Source organism: Hypanus sabinus, chromosome 12 (genome assembly GCF_030144855.1).
Source record: "Hypanus sabinus isolate sHypSab1 chromosome 12, sHypSab1.hap1, whole genome shotgun sequence".
Classification (NCBI taxonomy): Eukaryota; Metazoa; Chordata; class Chondrichthyes; order Myliobatiformes; family Dasyatidae; genus Hypanus; species Hypanus sabinus.
This window is the reverse complement of record NC_082717.1, coordinates 71,748,382-71,767,971: the sequence shown is the minus strand read 5'-3', so window position 1 is coordinate 71,767,971 and position 19,590 is coordinate 71,748,382. Positions and strand designations below refer to the sequence as shown.

Genomic DNA, 19,590 nt, shown 5'->3' with positions numbered 1-19,590 from the left:
CACTACCATCTCGAAGGATGAGAATAACAGATACCTGGGAAAATCACCACTTGGAAATCCCCCTCCAAGTCACTTGCCATCCTGATTTGGAAACATATCTCTATTCATTTATTGTTGCTGGGTCAAAATCACGCAATTCCCTCCCTAACAGTACTATGGGTGTATCTATTCCTCAGGGACTGCACAGTTCAAGAAGGTAGCTCACCACCACCACCTTCACAAGGGCAAGTAGGGATGGGCAATAAATGCTGGCTTAGCTGGCACACCCACATCCCATACTTGAATAAATAAAAAAAGTGCTGTCTCCTTTGACCACCAGGTTCTAGGTCGGAGGAGCGGGACTGAGACAGAACCACCATGTTTGTGCACCACAATGAGTTAATCGTAAAGCATACTCCACCTCCTCTGCCTTTAAAAGACTGAGCTGTCATGTCTTTGTGGAGGCAATCTGCCCTGAGGTCTTCAGTTTTATTAAAGGTACAATAAAACTATCTGGAAGAGAATAATGGGTTTGAGCAGATTCCAGGCGGATTTGTGAAAAGGAAAACATTTTTGATTGGAATTCTTTGTGGACGTGACTGGTAGAAGGGAACCAGTGGTTGTAGTGCATTTGGGTTTCCAGAATGCTTGGGATAAGTAGGAGGTTGGTCAATCAGGTCATGAGATAGGAGTACTAGAATAGTGCACAATAATATACAGAAGGCAAAGATTAGATATAATAGTAAATTGGCAGGCTGCGACCAGTAGGGTTCTGAGAGATCAGTACATGGTGCTCTAGATATTCACAATCTACATATATCATCAATGTCAGCAGGACCAAGAGATGATGACTTCAGGAGAAGGAAACCAGAGGTCCATGAGGCCCTCATCAGAGAATTAGAAGTGTAGAGAGTCAGCAACTTTAAATTTCACGGTGTTATTCTTTTGTAGGACCTGTCCTGGGTCCAGCACTCAAGTGCAATTACAAAGATAGCACAGAGGTGCCTCTACTTACTTAGGAGTTTGTGAAGACCTGGCATGACATTCTTTTTACGTTGTGTGTCAGTTATTTGGATAATGGAATTGTTGGCTTTGTTGCAAAATTTGCAGATGATACGAAGATAGGTGGAGGGCCAGGTAGTTTTGAGGAAATAGCGAGGCTACATAAAGACAGATAGATTAGGAGAATGGGCAAAGAAGTCAGATGGAATAGTGTCGGGAAGTGTATGGTCATGTCACTTTGGTAGAAGAAATGAAAGGGTTGACTATTTTCTAAATGGAGAGAAAACACAAAAATCTGAGGCACAAAGTGACTTGGGAGTCCTTGTGCAGGATTCCCTAAAGGTTAATTTGCAGGTTGAGCCTGGCAAATGTGACATCAGTATTCATTTTAGGAGGACTAGAATATAAAAGTAAGGATGTAATGTTGAGACCTTATAAAGCCTCACTTGGAGTATTATGTGCAGTTTTGGGCCCCTTCTCTTAGAAAGAATGTGCTGAAACAAGAGGGTCCAGAGGCTCATGAAAATTATTCCTAGATTAAATGGTTTATTATATTAAGAGCATTTGATGGCTGTGGGCCTGTATTCACTGGAAATTAGAAGAATGAGGGGTGACCCAATTGAAACCTATTAAATGGTGAAATGCCTTGATAGTGTGGGTGTGGAAAGGATGTTTCCTTAGGTGGGGGTGTCTAAGATTAGAGGGCACAGCCTCAAAATAGAGGAATATCCTTTGAATAGATATGAGAAGGAACTTCTTTAGCCGGAGAGTGGTGAATCTGTGGAATTGCCACAGGCTGCTGTAGAGGCCAAGCCTTTATGTACATTTAAGGCACATTAAAGATTTTTGATCAGTCAGCGCATTGAGGGATTTGGGGAGAAGGCAGGAGATTGGGGTTGAGAGAAAAAATAGATCAGCCATATTGAAATGGCAGAGCAGACTTGATGGGCGAACTGGCCTAATTCTGCTCCTATATCTTATGGTCTAATACTTTGACAAACCTCGATTGATGTGTAGTGGAAAATATATTGACTCGCTGCATCACAGCCTGGTATGGAAACTGAAAATCCTACAAAAATAGTGGATATGACCTGGTCCATCATGGGTAAAGCCCTTCCCACCATTGAGTACATCTACATGAAATGCTGTTGTAGGAAAGCAGCATCCATGATCAGGGACCCCCAGCTAACCAGGATCTCTCTCTTCCTGCTGTTACCATCAGGAGGAAAGTGCAGGAGCTTCAGGACTCACAGTATCAGGTTCAGGAACACTTGTACTCCTCAACCATCACCCTCTTGAACCAGAGGATAACTTCTCAATTTCACTTGCCCCATCATTGAAATTTAACTACAATCTATGAACTTGCTTTTAAAGACTCTTTATCTCACATTTTTGATATTTATTGCTTATTTATCTATTATTACTTCGTTTTTGCAATATGCAGTGTTTGTGATCTTCTGCACACTGGTTGAATGTTAAAGCAGGTGTGGTCTTTAATTCTTTTATGGTTATTATTCTATGGATTTATTGAATATGCCCAGAGAAGAAAATGAATCTCAGAGTTGTATTTGGAAACATATACGTACTTTGATAATAAAACTTACTTTGAATACAAGGGAGCCAGATGTGATATTCCCTTTTCTGTTGACGATACAAACTAGGTAGGAATTTGAGTAGGGAGTAAACTGTCCCAAGTCATTGAAGGGATATAGATAGCTGAGTGAGTGGTGGGAACATGACAAATGTAAAAATGAGAGGTGGATAAAACAGAAAAACAAAACATTTTATTAAATGGTGATAAGTGGAGAAATATTAATATTCATAGGATCCCAGGTATCCTTGAACACAAGTCACTGAAAGCGAATAACAGGTTCAGCAAACAAACAGAAGAGCATGTTGTATGTTGAGTTGTATCATTAGTGGATTTCAAAATAAGAGTAAAGCTATTTTACTTCAGTTGTAGAGAACGTTGCCGAAACTGCATCATTAGTATTGTATGGGCTGTTGTTCGCCTAATTGAACAAAATTATTTTTGGATCTATAATTATTCGGAAGACATTGAGAGTTTATAGAAAGTTTACAGAGGGGGAGGTGTTTGCTGTCTTGTAGATAATTAGGTTGGGAGTGACAAGGTGTTACCTCGGACCCTGGGTGAGGTGCTGGAGTATTAGAGGATAGCTAATTTTGTTCTGTTGTTTAAGAAAGGCTCTAAGAATAAGTTAGGAAATCATTGGCCAGAGGGCCTGACATCAGTAAAGAGGAAGTATTCTAAGGACCAGGTGTACAAGCGTATGGAAAGACAAGGACTAATTCGGGATTGGCTTTGCGTATGGCAGGTCATGTCTAACCAATCTTTTTCAAGGAATTTACAAGGAAAGTGGATGAAGGCAAGGCAGTGGATGGTCGTCTACATGGACTTTTGCAAGGGTTTTTACTTGGTCCCACAAGGGAGATTGGTCAAGAAGTGGTGGATGCAAGTTTGATTTCAATATTTAAGAGAAATCTGGATGGGAGGGATATGATGCAGGAGCAGGTCGATGGGACTAGGCTTTAGATTACCCTCTAGATTCATCCTATAGGATAAAGGTAACCTTTGGTTTGTTACAGCTTGTGAGTTAATCTCATTATAACCTACTTCAAAAATGGTCACCAGTTTTCTTTCCTGACTTTCACATTAGATAACAATATTGCATTGATATTGCTTATCATTTAAAAAATGCAATTATGATTGTTTCTTATTAAACTCTCACATATAATCTAATATCCCATCTGCGGCATCCAATTGCTATAAGTTTGTGAACAAATGGTCACCTTCCATATCCAATTTATTTATTCTGCAATTCCATTTGATGAATTTACTCCCAGAGGTTAATACCTAGTTAAAATCATAAATTCCTTTGTGTGTCCTTCCTCTTCCTCTGCTGTTCAGCTACCTTTCTTTGATTTCACCTATCCCCATTAAGACAAAGGAAATCTGGAGGTCAAACCTGATCAGAGGGCTCAAAGAGAGGATCTTCATAGTAGTCAGAGTCCATTCTCACGTACGGATGTGAGATGTGGACATTCACCAAGACCATGCAGAAGTCGCTAGATGGTTGCTATACACGAACACTCTGGATGGCTGTTGACGTGAGTTGGCAACAGCACATGATGAACGTCGAGCTTTATGACGACCTACCGATGCTCACTACTAAAATCGAGGTGATAAGACTGCAACTAGCAGGGCACTGTCTACGCCACCCTGAGCTACCTGCCAGCCTAGTCATCACATGGGAGCCCCAGCATGGGAGAATGAACCTTGGGTGCTCTCCCAAGGCTATGGTCAACATGCTCCTAGAAGATAGCGGCACGGCTAATATAGATGAACTGAGCACACTGATGAGGGAGAGGGAGGAGTGGAGAGTCTGTCATCATGCCCGACACCAGCCCCCTAGGCCTGAGTCAACATAGTTTTTTTATTAAGTCCAAACCAATACAGTTCCAGCAAAAATCTGTTCTCCATATCCATACCATTACCTTTGCTGTTTCTCCTGGATCTTTCCCTGGCCTTTTTGTCTTTATACTGCTCTGAACCACAGCAATATGAATGTAACTTGGGCCAATTTCTATATGTATACTGATGCATCTGTATGATCCAACTTGACTCTTCTATTGTAGTTTGATACTAAGTGTAAAATATCTACTCTTCAATAATCTACAGTTTCTAAGGTCAACTGATGTGGGGCTTGTTGACTACCTCACATTACCCTTTCAGATCCAGAGGGCTGCATTTTCCAGCTAATAGTCACCTGGACCCAACAGAAAGATCCTACCCAGTCCTGGGCTTTGTAAAAAAGTTACATGAACAGGCCAGAAAAAGCCTTAGCTGCAAAACAGATTGACGAAAAAGGCATGGTCTTGCTTTGCTATCTTTTCAACATCCTTTACAATCAGAAACATTCAAAAACTATGAAACCTTCAATTCTTAACTTCTACCTGTCTTCATGGTACCTCAGCACCAAAATACATTAATTGTCAAAGTTTACATACTGCTTACGATTTTGAGATTCATCTGCTTAAAGCACAAAACAAAGAAACCCAATGGAACCCATTGAAAAAATTGTTAAACACCCAATGTGTAGGAAAAAAAATTGTGCAAACAACAAAAGCAAGCAAATAACTGAAGTTCACAAAAGTGAGTCCATAGCCACAAAAGCAGTCATCACTGCAGTCTTAGTTCAGCACAGAGCCGAGTAAATCTCGTGGAGCCCATCCTTGCCTCTGTCCCCAACACCCTGACTTATTCAATCTGGCTGTGCACTAAAATCATCCAAATCTGGGGCTGTTCCTCACTCTTGGACATGGGCTCGGGCCCCACCACCTCAACTCTGCCCTGCTTTGGTTCTGCCGCATCAAATCGCCTTCATATCCGCTCCAACTGTGGCTCAAGTATACGCATTTTCAGTATTGAATCAAAATTCTGTTTCTCCATCTTTAGCAATGTATTCGCACACGTCATCTTGGTTTCAACATGTAAATGGCTTTAACTAACATCTGAAACATGGCAACACTGACAAAGCAACAATGTTTAAAGTGTCTCGATTCTGCTTCAAGGCCTGGATGAAGATGGGAATCCGGAACCTACAATCATTGCCCTCAAAAGCAAGAGCATTTCCATGAGAAACAAGTCAACAGCTTTGGATATATTTAAGAAATGTTTTCACTTATTCTCTACACTTTAAAATATTTTTTCATCTATGGTATGTTTTAAGTTACTGACAATAATAGATTTCTTGACATATTCAAAAACAGAGAAAGTACTTTTGCTGCTCAGAACTTGGTGAGTTTTCAGAAAGCTGTCAAATTCTGCTAAAGGCTTTTATATCTGCAACTTAATTGTTTTGTGTCCAGTAATATTTGAGGCAATGAACTTTGCCTTCCTTTAGAATATGTTTCACGAATAGACTCTAATCAAGTGTGACATTTTAGTGTACCCGAAACTTAGTTATGCATCATTGCTGTCAGCTTTTAAGTTCCTAAAATTAGTTTAATTAATAGGAATACATTATAACAGAATTTTCATAAGTTGTTACAAAGTTCTGTTCTGTCAAATTTAAAGTGGCTACCATGGTTGGCTCCAAAGGTAGTCATAGCCAAAGGATGGTAGTGGGGACGAGCTCCCACTGTGAAACAAATGCTCTTCATGGCGTGCGTCTCAAACAGCCTCTGACAACCAAGTCCAATTCCTCTGACAAGTAAGTTAACCATGGATGGTCGCTCATCTAGAAGAGGGAAAACTCCGATTTCAAACCTCCGCTGCCATGTGGCTAAACCTGCTCACGGGAAAGGCTTTGGGAGTAAACCCCTTGGTAAAAACCAGTTGGTGACCCAAAGACGGCTGACTGCTGTTCCCAGCACCGGCACGGCAACCCCTGCGATGCTGCTGGCACCAAACTGTACCGACTTGTCGTTCCTTTGGACTCGTCATCAGCATGGAGGGGGGGGGGGGGGTCCCACTGCATAGGCAACAGGATCTCCATATCAACTCTGCCCTGGCTTGCGCCCTGGAGAGGCCGCTCCAGCTTCGCTTACCCAGAGACTACCAGAGGCGCAGTACCCGTGGTCGACCATGACTGACGGAGCCCACACACACCATGGTTGAATAAAAATGGACATGAACAACACAGAGAATCTTTGTTGTATTTCTACAGGTTTTCACTACACTGGTGAATTTTTTTTGAACATGAATGGATAAAATAAATAAAAATCTATTGGCACATATTTTCCTTAATGTCATGAATTTTGATCTGGTGGAAATTAATCACCATTATTTAGCTTTAGGCTATTTTCTGTGTTTGCTTTCTATATTGTATTTTTTTCTCACAGAAAGCATATTCTTACTGATGTGGCATTTTAGAAATACATCTGAATAATAATAAATGATCAAAGAACATTTGGGATGTGGAGATAAAAAAAACTACTGCCCACAGTTCTTTAAAGCTCGATTCTCAGCAGTAGGACTTGAACTGAAACACAACTGTTAGGAAAAAGAATATAGTTCAACCATGATCTAGTCCTATAGGATCTCATGAGCTGTAAATTTATGATAAAGCTGTACATACCGTCTCTGGAAAGTTAATAAAATTATTAAATTTATGATTCCATGTGTACTTCAAATATGCACATATTCAAGACTCAAAACTCAAGACTCCTCTTAATTAAAAATTTTCTATCTTTGTACATAGATTCTGTTATACAGTTTTTTGTTTCTTTCGGGCTTGAAATTGCTCCGTTTTTGATTTCACTGATTTTATGAGCAAGGAAAGTCCATGGTCTACAGGTTTCCTGATGGTCACTGTTTCCTCTCCAGTAATATCACTCTCTCTCGCGAGAGAAGCTGCCTTCTTCTGCTGCTCTTGCCTCTGTCTTGATTTTTCTTGCAGAAAAGATTGTGTGGCATTTGTCTTCTTAAAATTGGGGTCTGAAGGGTCAAGGTTGAACAGGTGTGAAGTATAAATGGCTTGAAACCTTGAGTCAGCAACATCCACCTGCAAGAAAAACATTTTCTCAAACTTGTAATCTTAAACGTCCTTCTCCACAGTTTCAATAACAGTTTAATAACAAAACTTGCAACCTGTGAATCTTGCCAGTTATGTCCATTATAACGGAATTCTGAAGCCTTCATATAAATTTTCTTTTCACAATATTATCCCATTCCCAAGTTCTCAAAGGGAATCCATCAGACCCAAACCTATCTCTCCTTCTTGCATTTTTCTTTCACAGAACACACTGCAGGGTTGATGTGAACTTCACAAATGTGGCTGAAGAAATTAACTTTATCTTTATGGTACAAGAGGCCATTCAGCCCATCATATTCATACAGATTTGGTTAATTTCACTTTGCAAATCTTGATCCATAATCATAGTATCGGTACAGGTAATTTTTAAATGTGTTGAGTCTTACTGCCTCCAAAACCATACAAGGCAGAGTTCTAGATTACCACATTTTCAACTCTCCAACTCCTGCAACTAGGAGACACAGATTTAAGATACCTCCCTGCTAAAGGAAATCAATCCAGCTTGCTTACTTTATCCAGCCTCTCAGTTTTACACTTCAAAACTCTCTGCAGTCTCCTTGTTTGATCGTTTCTCCTTGAAACTATAACTGCTATTCTCAAAGCTCCTCTGCACTTATGTGTGATCTGATCCTTTATGATGTGGCAACTACAAATTCATGTAGTCCTCTAGCTGTGGCCTAATCAATATTCTATATACATTTAGCATTGAATCCCAGTTATTGTATTCTGTGCCTTGGTCATAAATGCAATTTTATCAAAATTCCCTACTGTCTCTTGCTCTTCAAGACCCTGAAATTCTTAACACTTTTCAGTATCCTATGTGCTACTTAGTCCCTTCCCTCATTTGTCCTCCCCATTTTATAGAATAAAATGCATTCTATCTCACTTTATGAATTGAATTTAAGTGTTCATATTACTATTCCACTGTCTTCCTGTAGCCCAAAACTTTCTACTTCACTATTAGCATCACACTGTCAACTTTAGTATCATCAGCAAACATGATAAAAGTATTACTGTCTGGTAAGGAGGGTCCACTGCACAGGATCAGAAAGAGCTATAGGAATTTGTAAACTCAGCCAGCTCCACCATGGGCACTGGCCTCCCTAGCATCCAGAACACCTTCAAAGCGGGATGCCTTATGAAGGTGGTGTCCATCATTAAAGACCCCCATCACCCAGGACATGCCCTTTTCTCATTGCTACCACCTAGGAGGTGGTATAGGAGCCTGAAGACACATACTCAACGGTTCTTCCCTTCCACCATTAGGTTTCTGAATGGACAGTAAACCCATGAACACCACCTCAGTAATTTTATTCCTCTCTTTTTGCACTACATAATTTAATTTTAATAACTAATTCTTATTGTAATTTTCAGTTTTTTAAAAAAATCTTTATGTATTGCACGGTACTGCTGCTGCAAACCTACGAATTTCATGACACGTGCCAGTGATAATAAACCTGATTCTAATTCTGAAGTAATCCCCCCCCCCCATTTGTCTTTACCATTTGTATATATCATGAAAGCAAGGTCTATTATACAGCCTTAGAAAAACTCAACACCTTCAGTCACTTCAGTTTCTATTCAGCATTATCCTTCAGTTTCTGTTATTATCAGTTTCTGCCACTGAGATAATTTTTAATCCAATCTGCTGCTGATGTCCCTTTGAATTACATGGGCCTTTTGCTTTCTTGATCTCCATGTAGAAATTTGTCAAATATATTCCTATCTCAAATTCCCTACCTTCATTAACCTACATACTTCTCAAAAATCAAGTCATATATAACCTTTCATTATCAAATTCACACTCTTTGCTGAACTTACACATCTCTGAATGCCAATTTATTTGTTACATGTATATCAAAACATCAGAAAATACTGTGAAATGCATTGTTTACATCAACAACCAGCACAGTCTTGCAGTCTGCAAGTTTTGCTCACTACTTTTACTAACCCCAACCTATATCTCTTTGAATGTAGGAATAAACTGGAGCCCCCAGAGGAAATCCATGCAGTCATGTGAAATTTGCCTATTAATGATGTCATACTGACTGGCTTGTAATTGATTAGTTCTCTTTTTTAAAAATGCTTAAAACATCAGCAATCTTTCAATCCTTTGGCAACAGGCCTGTTGTTAAAAAGCATTAGAAAACTACAATCTGAACTTGCACTATTTTCTCCTTTGCTTTTTTTTTTAAGGACCTGAGAAACAAAAATCGGTGAAATTAAGTGAATAATAATTACCTGAAAGTTGTCTTTTTCAATTAGCTCTTGCTTTTTATCAAGTTTCTTCTTTTTCTTTTTGCTAAGGTTCTGTTGTTCCACTATTTTGTCATAATTAAAATGTTTTCGTTCTTCATCTTCATCGTCCATCAAGAGCAAGGCCATTTCTGCCTAATTATGAAATATTTTACAAAGTAAAGTCTCTAAATATTAGTTACATAAGAAGTTAATCATTTGCAGTCTGTCAATTAAAATGAAAGATGCTGATATTAATTAAGATGGAGGATCCATATGCCATCCAGATCCATTAATCCAAATATTAAACCAGGGTATTCGGGAAGCATTTATGTTCCCGTAAATCTTAATTAATTCAGAAAACAAAAAAATTATAGATACAAGGCTAGTATATTGTTACCAGACAGATGACATATTTAATCTTACATTTATTTTATTTGAAAACTTCTATGTAGATAATTTAGACAAAGAAAGTGGTCATTGAAGAAAGACGTGGGATTTATACAGTGACAAACAAACTCTTTTCGGGCTTCCATCTTCTTCAGAGGTGATGTTTGAAGATGGTAGAGTTTGTCATTGAAATGTTACAATCGATACCTTTACCCGCTTGAAGCCCAAGAAGAGTTTATTCGTCATATACGCTGGGAAAGAATTGGATCCCTTTTTATACAGTGCTTTTCACAAAGTTATGTAACATGCACAAAATGCTGCAGTAACTCAGCAAGTCAGGCAGTATCTATGGAAAGGAATAAAGTGTCAACGTTTTGGGTCAAGACCCGTCATCAGGACTTACATTCCATTGAGGCTGCCTGACTTGCTGAGTTACTCCAGCATTTTGTGTGGATTACTCTGAATTTCCAGTTTCTGCAGAATCTCTCGAGTTTTTCTCCCCAACAAATTAAGAGTACTTTCACAGCCTCTTACAGACTTATTTACCACAATTGAAGTTATTTCATGAATTTCAGGATGTGGACATTACTAATGAAGCCAGTATTGAAAGGTGGCAATGAGCCACCTTGAACAACTTCACTCTTTCGACTGAAACACTGCCAACACTCTGATTCTGTTAGGAGATCAAGGATTTAGTTCCAGTGACAATGAATCCAGAGAGAGATTTGCAAATTTTTGGGCAATTTAGAGGGCAACCTACTTTTGATGGTATCCCCATGCACTAGCTGCCCTTGCCCTTCTTGGTGATAGACATTGTGGATTTGGGGAGGGTTGTCACATAGCAGTACGGTGAGTAATGGATATGCATTGCCACACACAGCCGCCAATGTGATCTGGTGATGAGAGAATAAATATATGGGTCTTTGCTGGGAAGCCAATTCAGTAGGCTGCTTTGCTGACAATTTATCTTTGAGCAAGCTTAAAGAGCTTATCCTCACATGCCCTTTGCGCCACTCATTGGTCCACTGACTTGACATTACTGATACAGCGAGGCAGTTATATATTCTATGGAATAGATTCCTGCTGGAGCTGATTTCCTTAGGAAAGTGCATGATCATGCACTTTGATACAAGGAATAAAGGCTTACCCATTTTCTAAGCAGGGAGTGAATTTAGAAATTAGGGAGTTGGGAGTTCTCATGCAGAACTCCCTAAAGGTTGACTTGCAGGTTGCGTCACTACTATGGAATGCAAATACTATGTTAGCATTTACTTCCATAGGACTAGAATATAATAGCAAGGATGTAATGTTGAGGATTTAAAAGACATTGGTCAGACCGCACTTGGAGCACTGTGAGCAGTTTTGGGTCCTGTATCTAAATAGTTACTGGCTTACGAGAATTATCCGGGGAATGAAAGGGCTAATGTATGAGGAGCATTTGATGACCCTGGGCTTGTACTCGCTGGAGTTTAGAAGAATGAAAGATGATCTCACTGAAACCTATTGAATACTGAAAGATGTAGATAGAGTGGACATGGACAAGACGTTTCCAATAGCGCAAGAGTCTAGAGCCAGAAGGCAGAACTTCAGGATACAAAGAAGTCCCTTTAGAATAGAGAATAAGACAGGGGGTGGCAAATTTGTGGAATTCATTGCTACAGATGGCTGTGGAAGCCAAGTCAATGGGTACATTTAAAATTGTTGATAAATTCTTGATAGTAAGGGTGTGGAAGGTTATGGGGAGAAGGCAGGAGAGTGAGGTTGAGAGGGAAAAGTAAATCGGCAGACATGATGGGCCAAATGGCCTAATTCAACTCCCATGATTTATTGTCCTAATATCTCAGGGATTCATGGGTTTGTTAGCTGCCAGACTTGTTCAAAGTTTATTCCATTTAGTATGACACCAATGCTATGCAACATGATAAACAGTACCTTTGTTGTGAACATTGGATTTTATCAGCAGTAAGTCGAATTAATGGTCATGTCTACAGATGTCATCTTAGACAAATTCACCTGAAATTGGTAGAATGGTGAGGAAAAGGTATTGTCAGTGTATCCCCTATGTTGGTTTGTTCACCATCTGCTGGACCTTGCCTTGTCTCTGTGTCCCTCAGAATGCAGTCAGTGGTGGTGTTCAAATCCACTTTCTGAAGTCTTACACTGTGAATGAATTCTGCATCTTCCCTAACTTCAATGTTTCTTCCAAGTGTTACTTAACACTAGAGCAATGATGATCAGGGGAGTGATGGGCTGAGGAATGGAAAATGGATTTCAATAGACAAGTTTGAGGTGATGCATTTTGGTAATTCAAATCAACAAAGGACCTACTATGAATTGTAGTGCTCTAGGGAGCATAATAGAACAGAGGAACTTAGGAGTACAAATGAGGTTTGTTGAAAACAATGTCACAGGCAGATAGGGTGGTGAAAATGGCATTTAGCAATTGGCCTTCATCAGTCAGAGCACTGAGTATGGGAAAGGGGTCATTATGCTGCAATTGTGCAAGTTGCTGGTGATGCCACACTTGGGAGTACTATATACAGTTTAGGTCACTCTGTTACAGGAAAACTGGTTAAACTGGAAAAGAATGCAAAAGAGATTTATGGAGATGTTGCTGGGTCTAAAGGGAGAGGCTGGCCAGGCTAGGTCTTTTTTTTTTGGAACATAGTAGAATGAGGGTGACCTTACAGAAATGTTTAAGATTATAAGGTGGATGACAGTAGCTTTTTCCCCAGGATAGGGGAGGCCAAAACTTGGGCGCACAGGTGGGAGGGGGAAAATTTACAAAGGACCCAAGGGGCAAATTAATCCACACAGAAAGCAGTGATTATATGGAATGAGCTGCCAGAAGAAATGGTTGAGGCAAGTACAATAGTGTCAGTTAAGAAGTACTTGGGGAGAGGTGGGGTGAGGTGGCTGAGAAGGATATAGGTCAATTGCAGGAAATAGGGATTAGTTGGGTGGGCAGCATGGAACCATTGGGCTGAAGGGTCTATGACTCAGTAATTGTTGCAATTAGAAGATTTCCTTGTCCACATTTGACTAAATGCCGTGAGAAAACAAAAGAGTATGGAACAACTCCAGAAATAAGTTAAGTAGTACACATCTACAGTGAATGAGAAGCACAGGAAATCAGCATTTGTAAAAACATTATGGTTACAGTAATTAATGATAACGAAAGCAGATAAATCTACAGGCTCTGACACCTACACCTTAGGGTTTGAAGGAGGTGGCTATTCCAGTGGGATGAGACTGTTGTGCTGGCATAGACACAGGACTGCTTATCAGACAAAAGAATAGAGAGGAAATAAGTATGTAAGGAGACAAGAGGCTACACTACACACGCTGGAATCTGAAGCAAAAAACAAACTGCTGGATAACTCAACATTCAGGCTGCATCTATGGAAAGAAATGGCCAGTTGATGTTTTGGGCTGAGACCCTTCATCCAGACTAAGTGGGGAAGCAGCGAATATAAAGAAGTGAGGGAAAGGTGTGGAAAAAGAGCTGGTTGAAAACTGGTGATAAGAAGACACAGGAAGGAAGAGTGGAAAAAGCAACAGAGACTGGGAAGTGATTGATGGAGGCAACAAAGGACTGCAGATGATGGAATCTAATAGGAAAACAAGTTGGAGCATGGAACAAAGGGAGGTGGAGTCGGCACATGGGAACAGTAGGGGAAGGGGATCTGGTGGGAGGAAGTTGTGGGTAATGGACAAATGGAGAGGGTGGCATTGTAAAAAGAAACATGGAGCTTTGGGTGGTGGGGTGGGTACAGAAGGAACTGTGCAGATCAGAAGAAAGAAAAGGGACAGATGGGGAGCAGGTTACCCGAAACGGGAGAATTCTATGTTCATGCTATCAGAATATGTGATGCTGTTCCTTGAGATTGCACTTGGCTTCACTCTGGTAGTGAGTGGGCCAAGGACAGGCAGGTCGGTGTGGGAATGGAGAAGAGAATTAAAATGTTTTCCAACTGAGAGCTTTAGATGATTATGATAGATGGTGCACAGGTGCTTGGCAAAGCGGTTAACTAGTCCATTCTTGGTCCTACTGATGTAGAGGAGCGTACAGCAGGAACACTGAATGCAATAAAAAATTGAGGAAATGCAGGCAAATCTTTGCCTTTCCTGGAATGGCTGTCTAGGTGCTATGGATGGTGATGAGAGAGGAGTTGTGGGGACAGGTAAAAGATCTCCTACGATGGCAGGGGAAATTGCCTGAAAGGGGGGAGGAATAGGTGGGAAGAGATAAATGAACCGGGGGTAATGGAGATTGGTCCCTGTAGAAGGCAGAAAGGGGTCAAGAGGAGGAGATATGGCAGATGTGACTGTAAAATACTTAAGGTTTTGTTTGGGAAACTGATTAATAGAGTTGGACGGGGATCAATATTTGGGCCTTAGCTGTTCAGACAGTATAAAACATATCATGTATAATACATTTGGGTTTACTCATGACAATAATGTGAAGAAGATGCAGAGAAGATTCAAGGAATATAAACAGGTAAGGTAAATTGGCAAGAATATGGCAGATGATACATAACAAGAAGAAATGGAAGGGCTTCCACTTTGGTAAAACCAGCAGGAGTGCAGATTAAAAATAGTGCATACCCAGAGACTGTAATGGAGAAGACTTGCATATTCTCTGTATGGTAGGATTCCATGAGTACAACTATATTAGTTTACAAAGCTGTCAGACAGCTGTCTCGGTTTAGATAACAGATTACAGATGTTTGTAGAGGGGTAGACGAACGAGCCTTAGAGCCATATTTATGTTCAGTGCCATGGTCAACACTGGGTGATCCATCCAGTTCTTTCCCTTCTACTAAAAAAAATTAAATACTTGCGAGGCTATTTCAAAAGACAGTTAAATGTCATTGCTTTGGGTTTTGGAATCACATAGCAAGGATAACAAATTTTCTCCCCTGAAGATCATGAGTGAACTAGGTACCAGTTTCATTTTTACTGAGATTTTTAGTCAGTCAAATAATTCAGAATTTTAAATGAATTTAGATTTTACATCAGCTGCTGAGGTAGTTTTCGATTTCATGTCTGTGGTTCATGAGACCAGATCTTTAAATTAATTTCTATAATTTAACCATTGCATCACATTGTACATTGTACTATTTTGTAACACATTTCACAATGTTACAAAGTTCTACAGATAGTAATAATTTTGATTGCAGTATATCAATTTTAGAAGGCACAAACATTCCACTCCAATGGAACTACAATATGCATAACCATAACATTCTGAAAATCTAACTAGATATAAATGGGTTGATATCTTTGTGTCCTCTCTAGCCACAGGCGAAGCCCTGCAGGATTGGCGAGTGGCTAATGTTCCACTGTTCAAGGGAACCAGGGATAATCCAGATCAGCGAGTCTGACATCAGTGGTTGTAAAGTTACTGGAGAGAATTCTGAGCAAAAGAGCTTGTGAGCATTTGGAAAACCAAGGCATATTAGGGAGAAGCAACATGGCCTTATGTGGGGTGAGTCGTGTTTCACTAGCTGGATTGAGGGTTTTAGACAAGGTAACAAGGATGATTGATGAAGCTAGAGCTGTGGATGTTATCTAGTATTTGACAAGGTCAAAATTAAGATTAAGTTGCATGAGATCAATGGTGAATTGGCCATTTGGATTCAGAACTGGCTTGCCCATTGAAGACAGAAGGTGGTGGTCAAAGGGACTTATTCTAGTTCTAGATCTGCAAGGATCTGTACTAGGGCCTCCGCTGTTTGTGATGTATATAAATGACCTTCGTGAAAATATACATGGATGATTTGCAGATGATATGAATATTGCTGGTGTTGTGGATAGCATAGAGGACTGGCAAAAAAATATAGTGGGATATAAATTGTGTTGCCTTTATGGCAGTTATTTAGTTTATAATATTTTCGCTTAGTAATTCATTTGTTAGTATTTTCTAGTTAGAATTAGAAGTGTTTAAAGTATATTCATTGCATGTAAAATATATTGGCATGTGATGACGTCACATCCGGTTTCGCCGCGTCTTGTGGGAAAATACCGGTTTGAGATGAACGCGAGGGCGGGGGCTCACCACGAGGTAGACCCGAGCAGAAGTTGTTTTGCAAGCATTAGAAATCACAGTGAGAGCAACGCTGTAAGTTAATAGATAATCGATATGTTGAATTAAAATGTTAACGCCGATCCTGTTAAAAGTAACGACGGTCGATAATGTTTATGTTTTCGTTAGTTAAAGAGTTGCGGATAGTTTGCATTGAAGTGTATTTAAAGTAGTCAATGGCGTAGGTAAACACTGCCTGTATACTGCACCTTGATGTAATGTAGTTAAAGTTACTTTTACAAGTATTTACAATGGAAATGTGATATCAAGAAGGGAACAAATACTGTATCAATCTTGTATTGTTTTATCAACAGTTTTCACCATATGTTAATGTGAAGAGTGAACAGTAAATGGTTAATCTTACTGCGACCTTGTTTCATTGACTGTGGTTTATCTCGGCGTTTCCATTACACCCGAGCAAGAACGCTACATAAATCATTTGCAGATATGGGTGGAGAAATGGCAGATGGAGTTTAACCTAGTCAAATGTGAAGTGTTGCATCTTGGTAGGTCAAATATAAATAGACAGTACACTGTTAAGGGCAAGACCTTTTAACAGTGCTGTTGAGCAGAGGAATCTTGGGGTCTGAGTTCACAGCTCTCTGAAAGTTGCAATACAGGTTTATAAGGTACTTAAGAAGACATGTGGTATGCTTCTATTAGTCAAGCATTGAATTCAAGAGTCAGGATGTTGCATTTTATTAAACTCTATTTAGGCAGCAACTGGAGTATTGTATACAGTTCTGGTCTCCCCACTAAAGGAATGACGATGAGGCTTTGGAGAGGGTGCAGAAGATGTTAACTAGCAGGCTGCTTGGATTAGAGGGCACGTGCTATGACGAGAGGTTGGACATATTTGGGTTATTTTCTCTGGAGCAGCAGTGGCTGAAGGGAGATCTGATACAGGTTTATAAGATTATGAGAGACATAAATAGAGTAGATAGACAGATACCATTTCATTCCTGGAATCATTCTTATGAACCTTCTTTGGACCCTCTCCAATACCAGCACACCTTTTGTTAGATAAGGAGCCAAACTGCTCACAATACTCCAAGTGTGGTCCAAGCAATGCCTTATAAAGCTTCAGCATTATGTCTTTGCTTTTATATTCTAGTGCTCTTGAAAGGAATGCTAACACTACATCTGCCTTCCTTACCATTGACTCAACCTGTAGGCCAACCTTTAGGAAAATCTGCACGAGGATTTCCAAGTCCCATTGCACCTCTCATTTTTGAATTTTCTTCTTGTTTATAACATTATGTAAGCAGAAGGAATAAATTTAATTAGCCGTTTGATTACTAATTTATTTGACTTGGCACAACATTATGGACCTAAGGGCCTGTTCCTGTGCTGTACTCTTCCATATTCTGAAGAGTTAGACACTGGTTACATTACTGAGGACCCCAAGATGCCCCTGCTCTTCAATTACTGCCAGCACATCTTTGACATAAGCCAAGCAGAGTTTAATACTGAAAATACACCTCTCCATTTCATACTAATGTTTACAATACACAGCAAATTTTCAATTCCTGAGCAGTTTCTGACCTTTTCCTTTTCTAAACTGGCTTCTTCTTCTGCTGTCAATGGTTTATTCCTTGATCGCTGGACCTTTTTGTTCACTGTCTTTTGCTGTGGTGCTACAGAAGAAAAGAAACACAACAAAATTTGAAGATTGATGAATATTGAACAGTGAATCAAAATATGCAAGATTAAGATGTTCCTAAGGAAAGAAACATACACCAATTTAGGAAGGATTATGCATTCCACTCAAATGGCACTACAATATGAATAACCATAAAATTCAGAAAATCTTACTAGATTTAACATGTATCAATTTAAAGACTTTGCGGAAAATTGTGAAGTGCTCTATTTTGGAACAAAAAATGAATACAGCGGATTCCGGTTAACAGGGGCACAACCACACCAGTACATTTTGGGCCAATTAAGCAGCTGCCCCGATTAGCTGAAGCTTCATGGCAATAGTTAGTATAAATGATGTATTTAAATGAAATACAGAACAAATCTGAAAAATGCCAATACTACTACAGTGAAGTAGTTTCTAATAGTTATCAATAGTTGAATTTATCCTGTGTAAGCTACTGTGTTCTTTTGATTGACTGTAATGGACAGGCTTCAAATAATTTTTTCAACGACTGCATCTTCCAAATCTTCACCTTCATTGTAACATTTAAGATAATTGTCAATACCTTCATATCCTTTATAGTTCTTAACTAATTGAAATAGTGAAATCATTTCCTTTTCACTCCTGGCCATTTCTAGCATCTTCAAGCCTTGACACTTGAAACTGCAGTGAGCAAAACAGTTCTAAATTGTCTTACTGCTTACTTCTTGCCAACTATCAGTGATTTAAAAAAAAATCACTGCTTTTGAACACAAACACAGGCCAATGATGCTATTTAAAAAATGTTTGCTCTACGTACGGTGTAGTATTTAATGGCCACACAAGTGTATCCAATTGAAGCTGGTTAAAAAACTTCTGCAACACTCTGCTGTCCAATTTAAGTAGCATAAAGTCCTAAATAAACGAAGAGGATCCTGGCAATTTTTTTAAATAGTTTTTGTTCTTTAAGAATTGTCCCAAATAAGTGGCTGATTGATTAACTGAATGCACTGTACACATTTTTTCTATTGTGACAAGACTTCTACTTCATAAATAATGCTCCCATTTCTTATGTTATTAAGGATGTACATGTTGTCAGGCTTTTTGAATAAATCTTTTATAAATAAAATTGGAGATATTCATATGATATTTGAAATACATTAAGATTTAAAAAGAAAGTAATTTTAAATAATGTGACTGTAGAGTTTTAAATGTTTGGGTTCTGCCTTTAACATTCAAAATAATATCATTGTGAACTAATCACCATCATTTATTACCAAACATTGTTCTAGAACTATTTACTTAGGTGTTCCAAATGTCACAATATGTTTTCTTACTTTCAAGCAGGATTGGAATTATACTGTGAGGTTATTAGAAATCATACAAATAAGTGGCTGAAATAATATATTATTGCTTCATTGTTGATTCTGGAACACACTTAATCAGTCAACATAATAAAATGGAAATTACTGCACCAAAGTACAATCTAAAAAAAGATTACCTGATTGCTCCAATTCTTCTGCAAAGAAGGGATCATTTAAATCTACATCAGATGGAATCTCATCCTCACTCAGCTCATCTGTATTTTTAACCTGGACAGAAAAAAATACGTAACTATATCCCATGGAAGACTAGATTGTGGCAATAATGTACACTATACAACACAATGTGACTGTGGCCAAATTTCAAATAATATCACTCAAGAATTTCATTTGTCA

At 39.1% G+C, this 19,590-nt stretch overlaps 1 protein-coding gene across 3 annotated transcripts in view; it reads right to left on the bottom strand.

Annotated features, from left to right (window-relative positions):
- Window positions 1–2,791: 2,791 nt before the first annotated feature.
- Window positions 2,792–19,590, bottom strand: part of esf1 (ESF1, nucleolar pre-rRNA processing protein, homolog (S. cerevisiae)) — a 76,085-nt gene continuing 59,286 nt past the window's right edge. For all 3 annotated transcript variants that reach the window (XM_059986198.1, XM_059986196.1, XM_059986197.1), the window contains exons 11-14: window positions 19,374–19,464; window positions 17,797–17,888; window positions 9,780–9,929; window positions 2,792–7,508 (exon numbers count right to left, since the gene is read on the bottom strand). In XM_059986198.1, coding sequence (XP_059842181.1) covers window positions 7,212–7,508; window positions 9,780–9,929; window positions 17,797–17,888; window positions 19,374–19,464 — 630 coding nt within the window. In that variant the 3' untranslated portion in view covers window positions 2,792–7,211. The remainder of the gene's footprint in view (window positions 7,509–9,779; window positions 9,930–17,796; window positions 17,889–19,373; window positions 19,465–19,590) is intronic.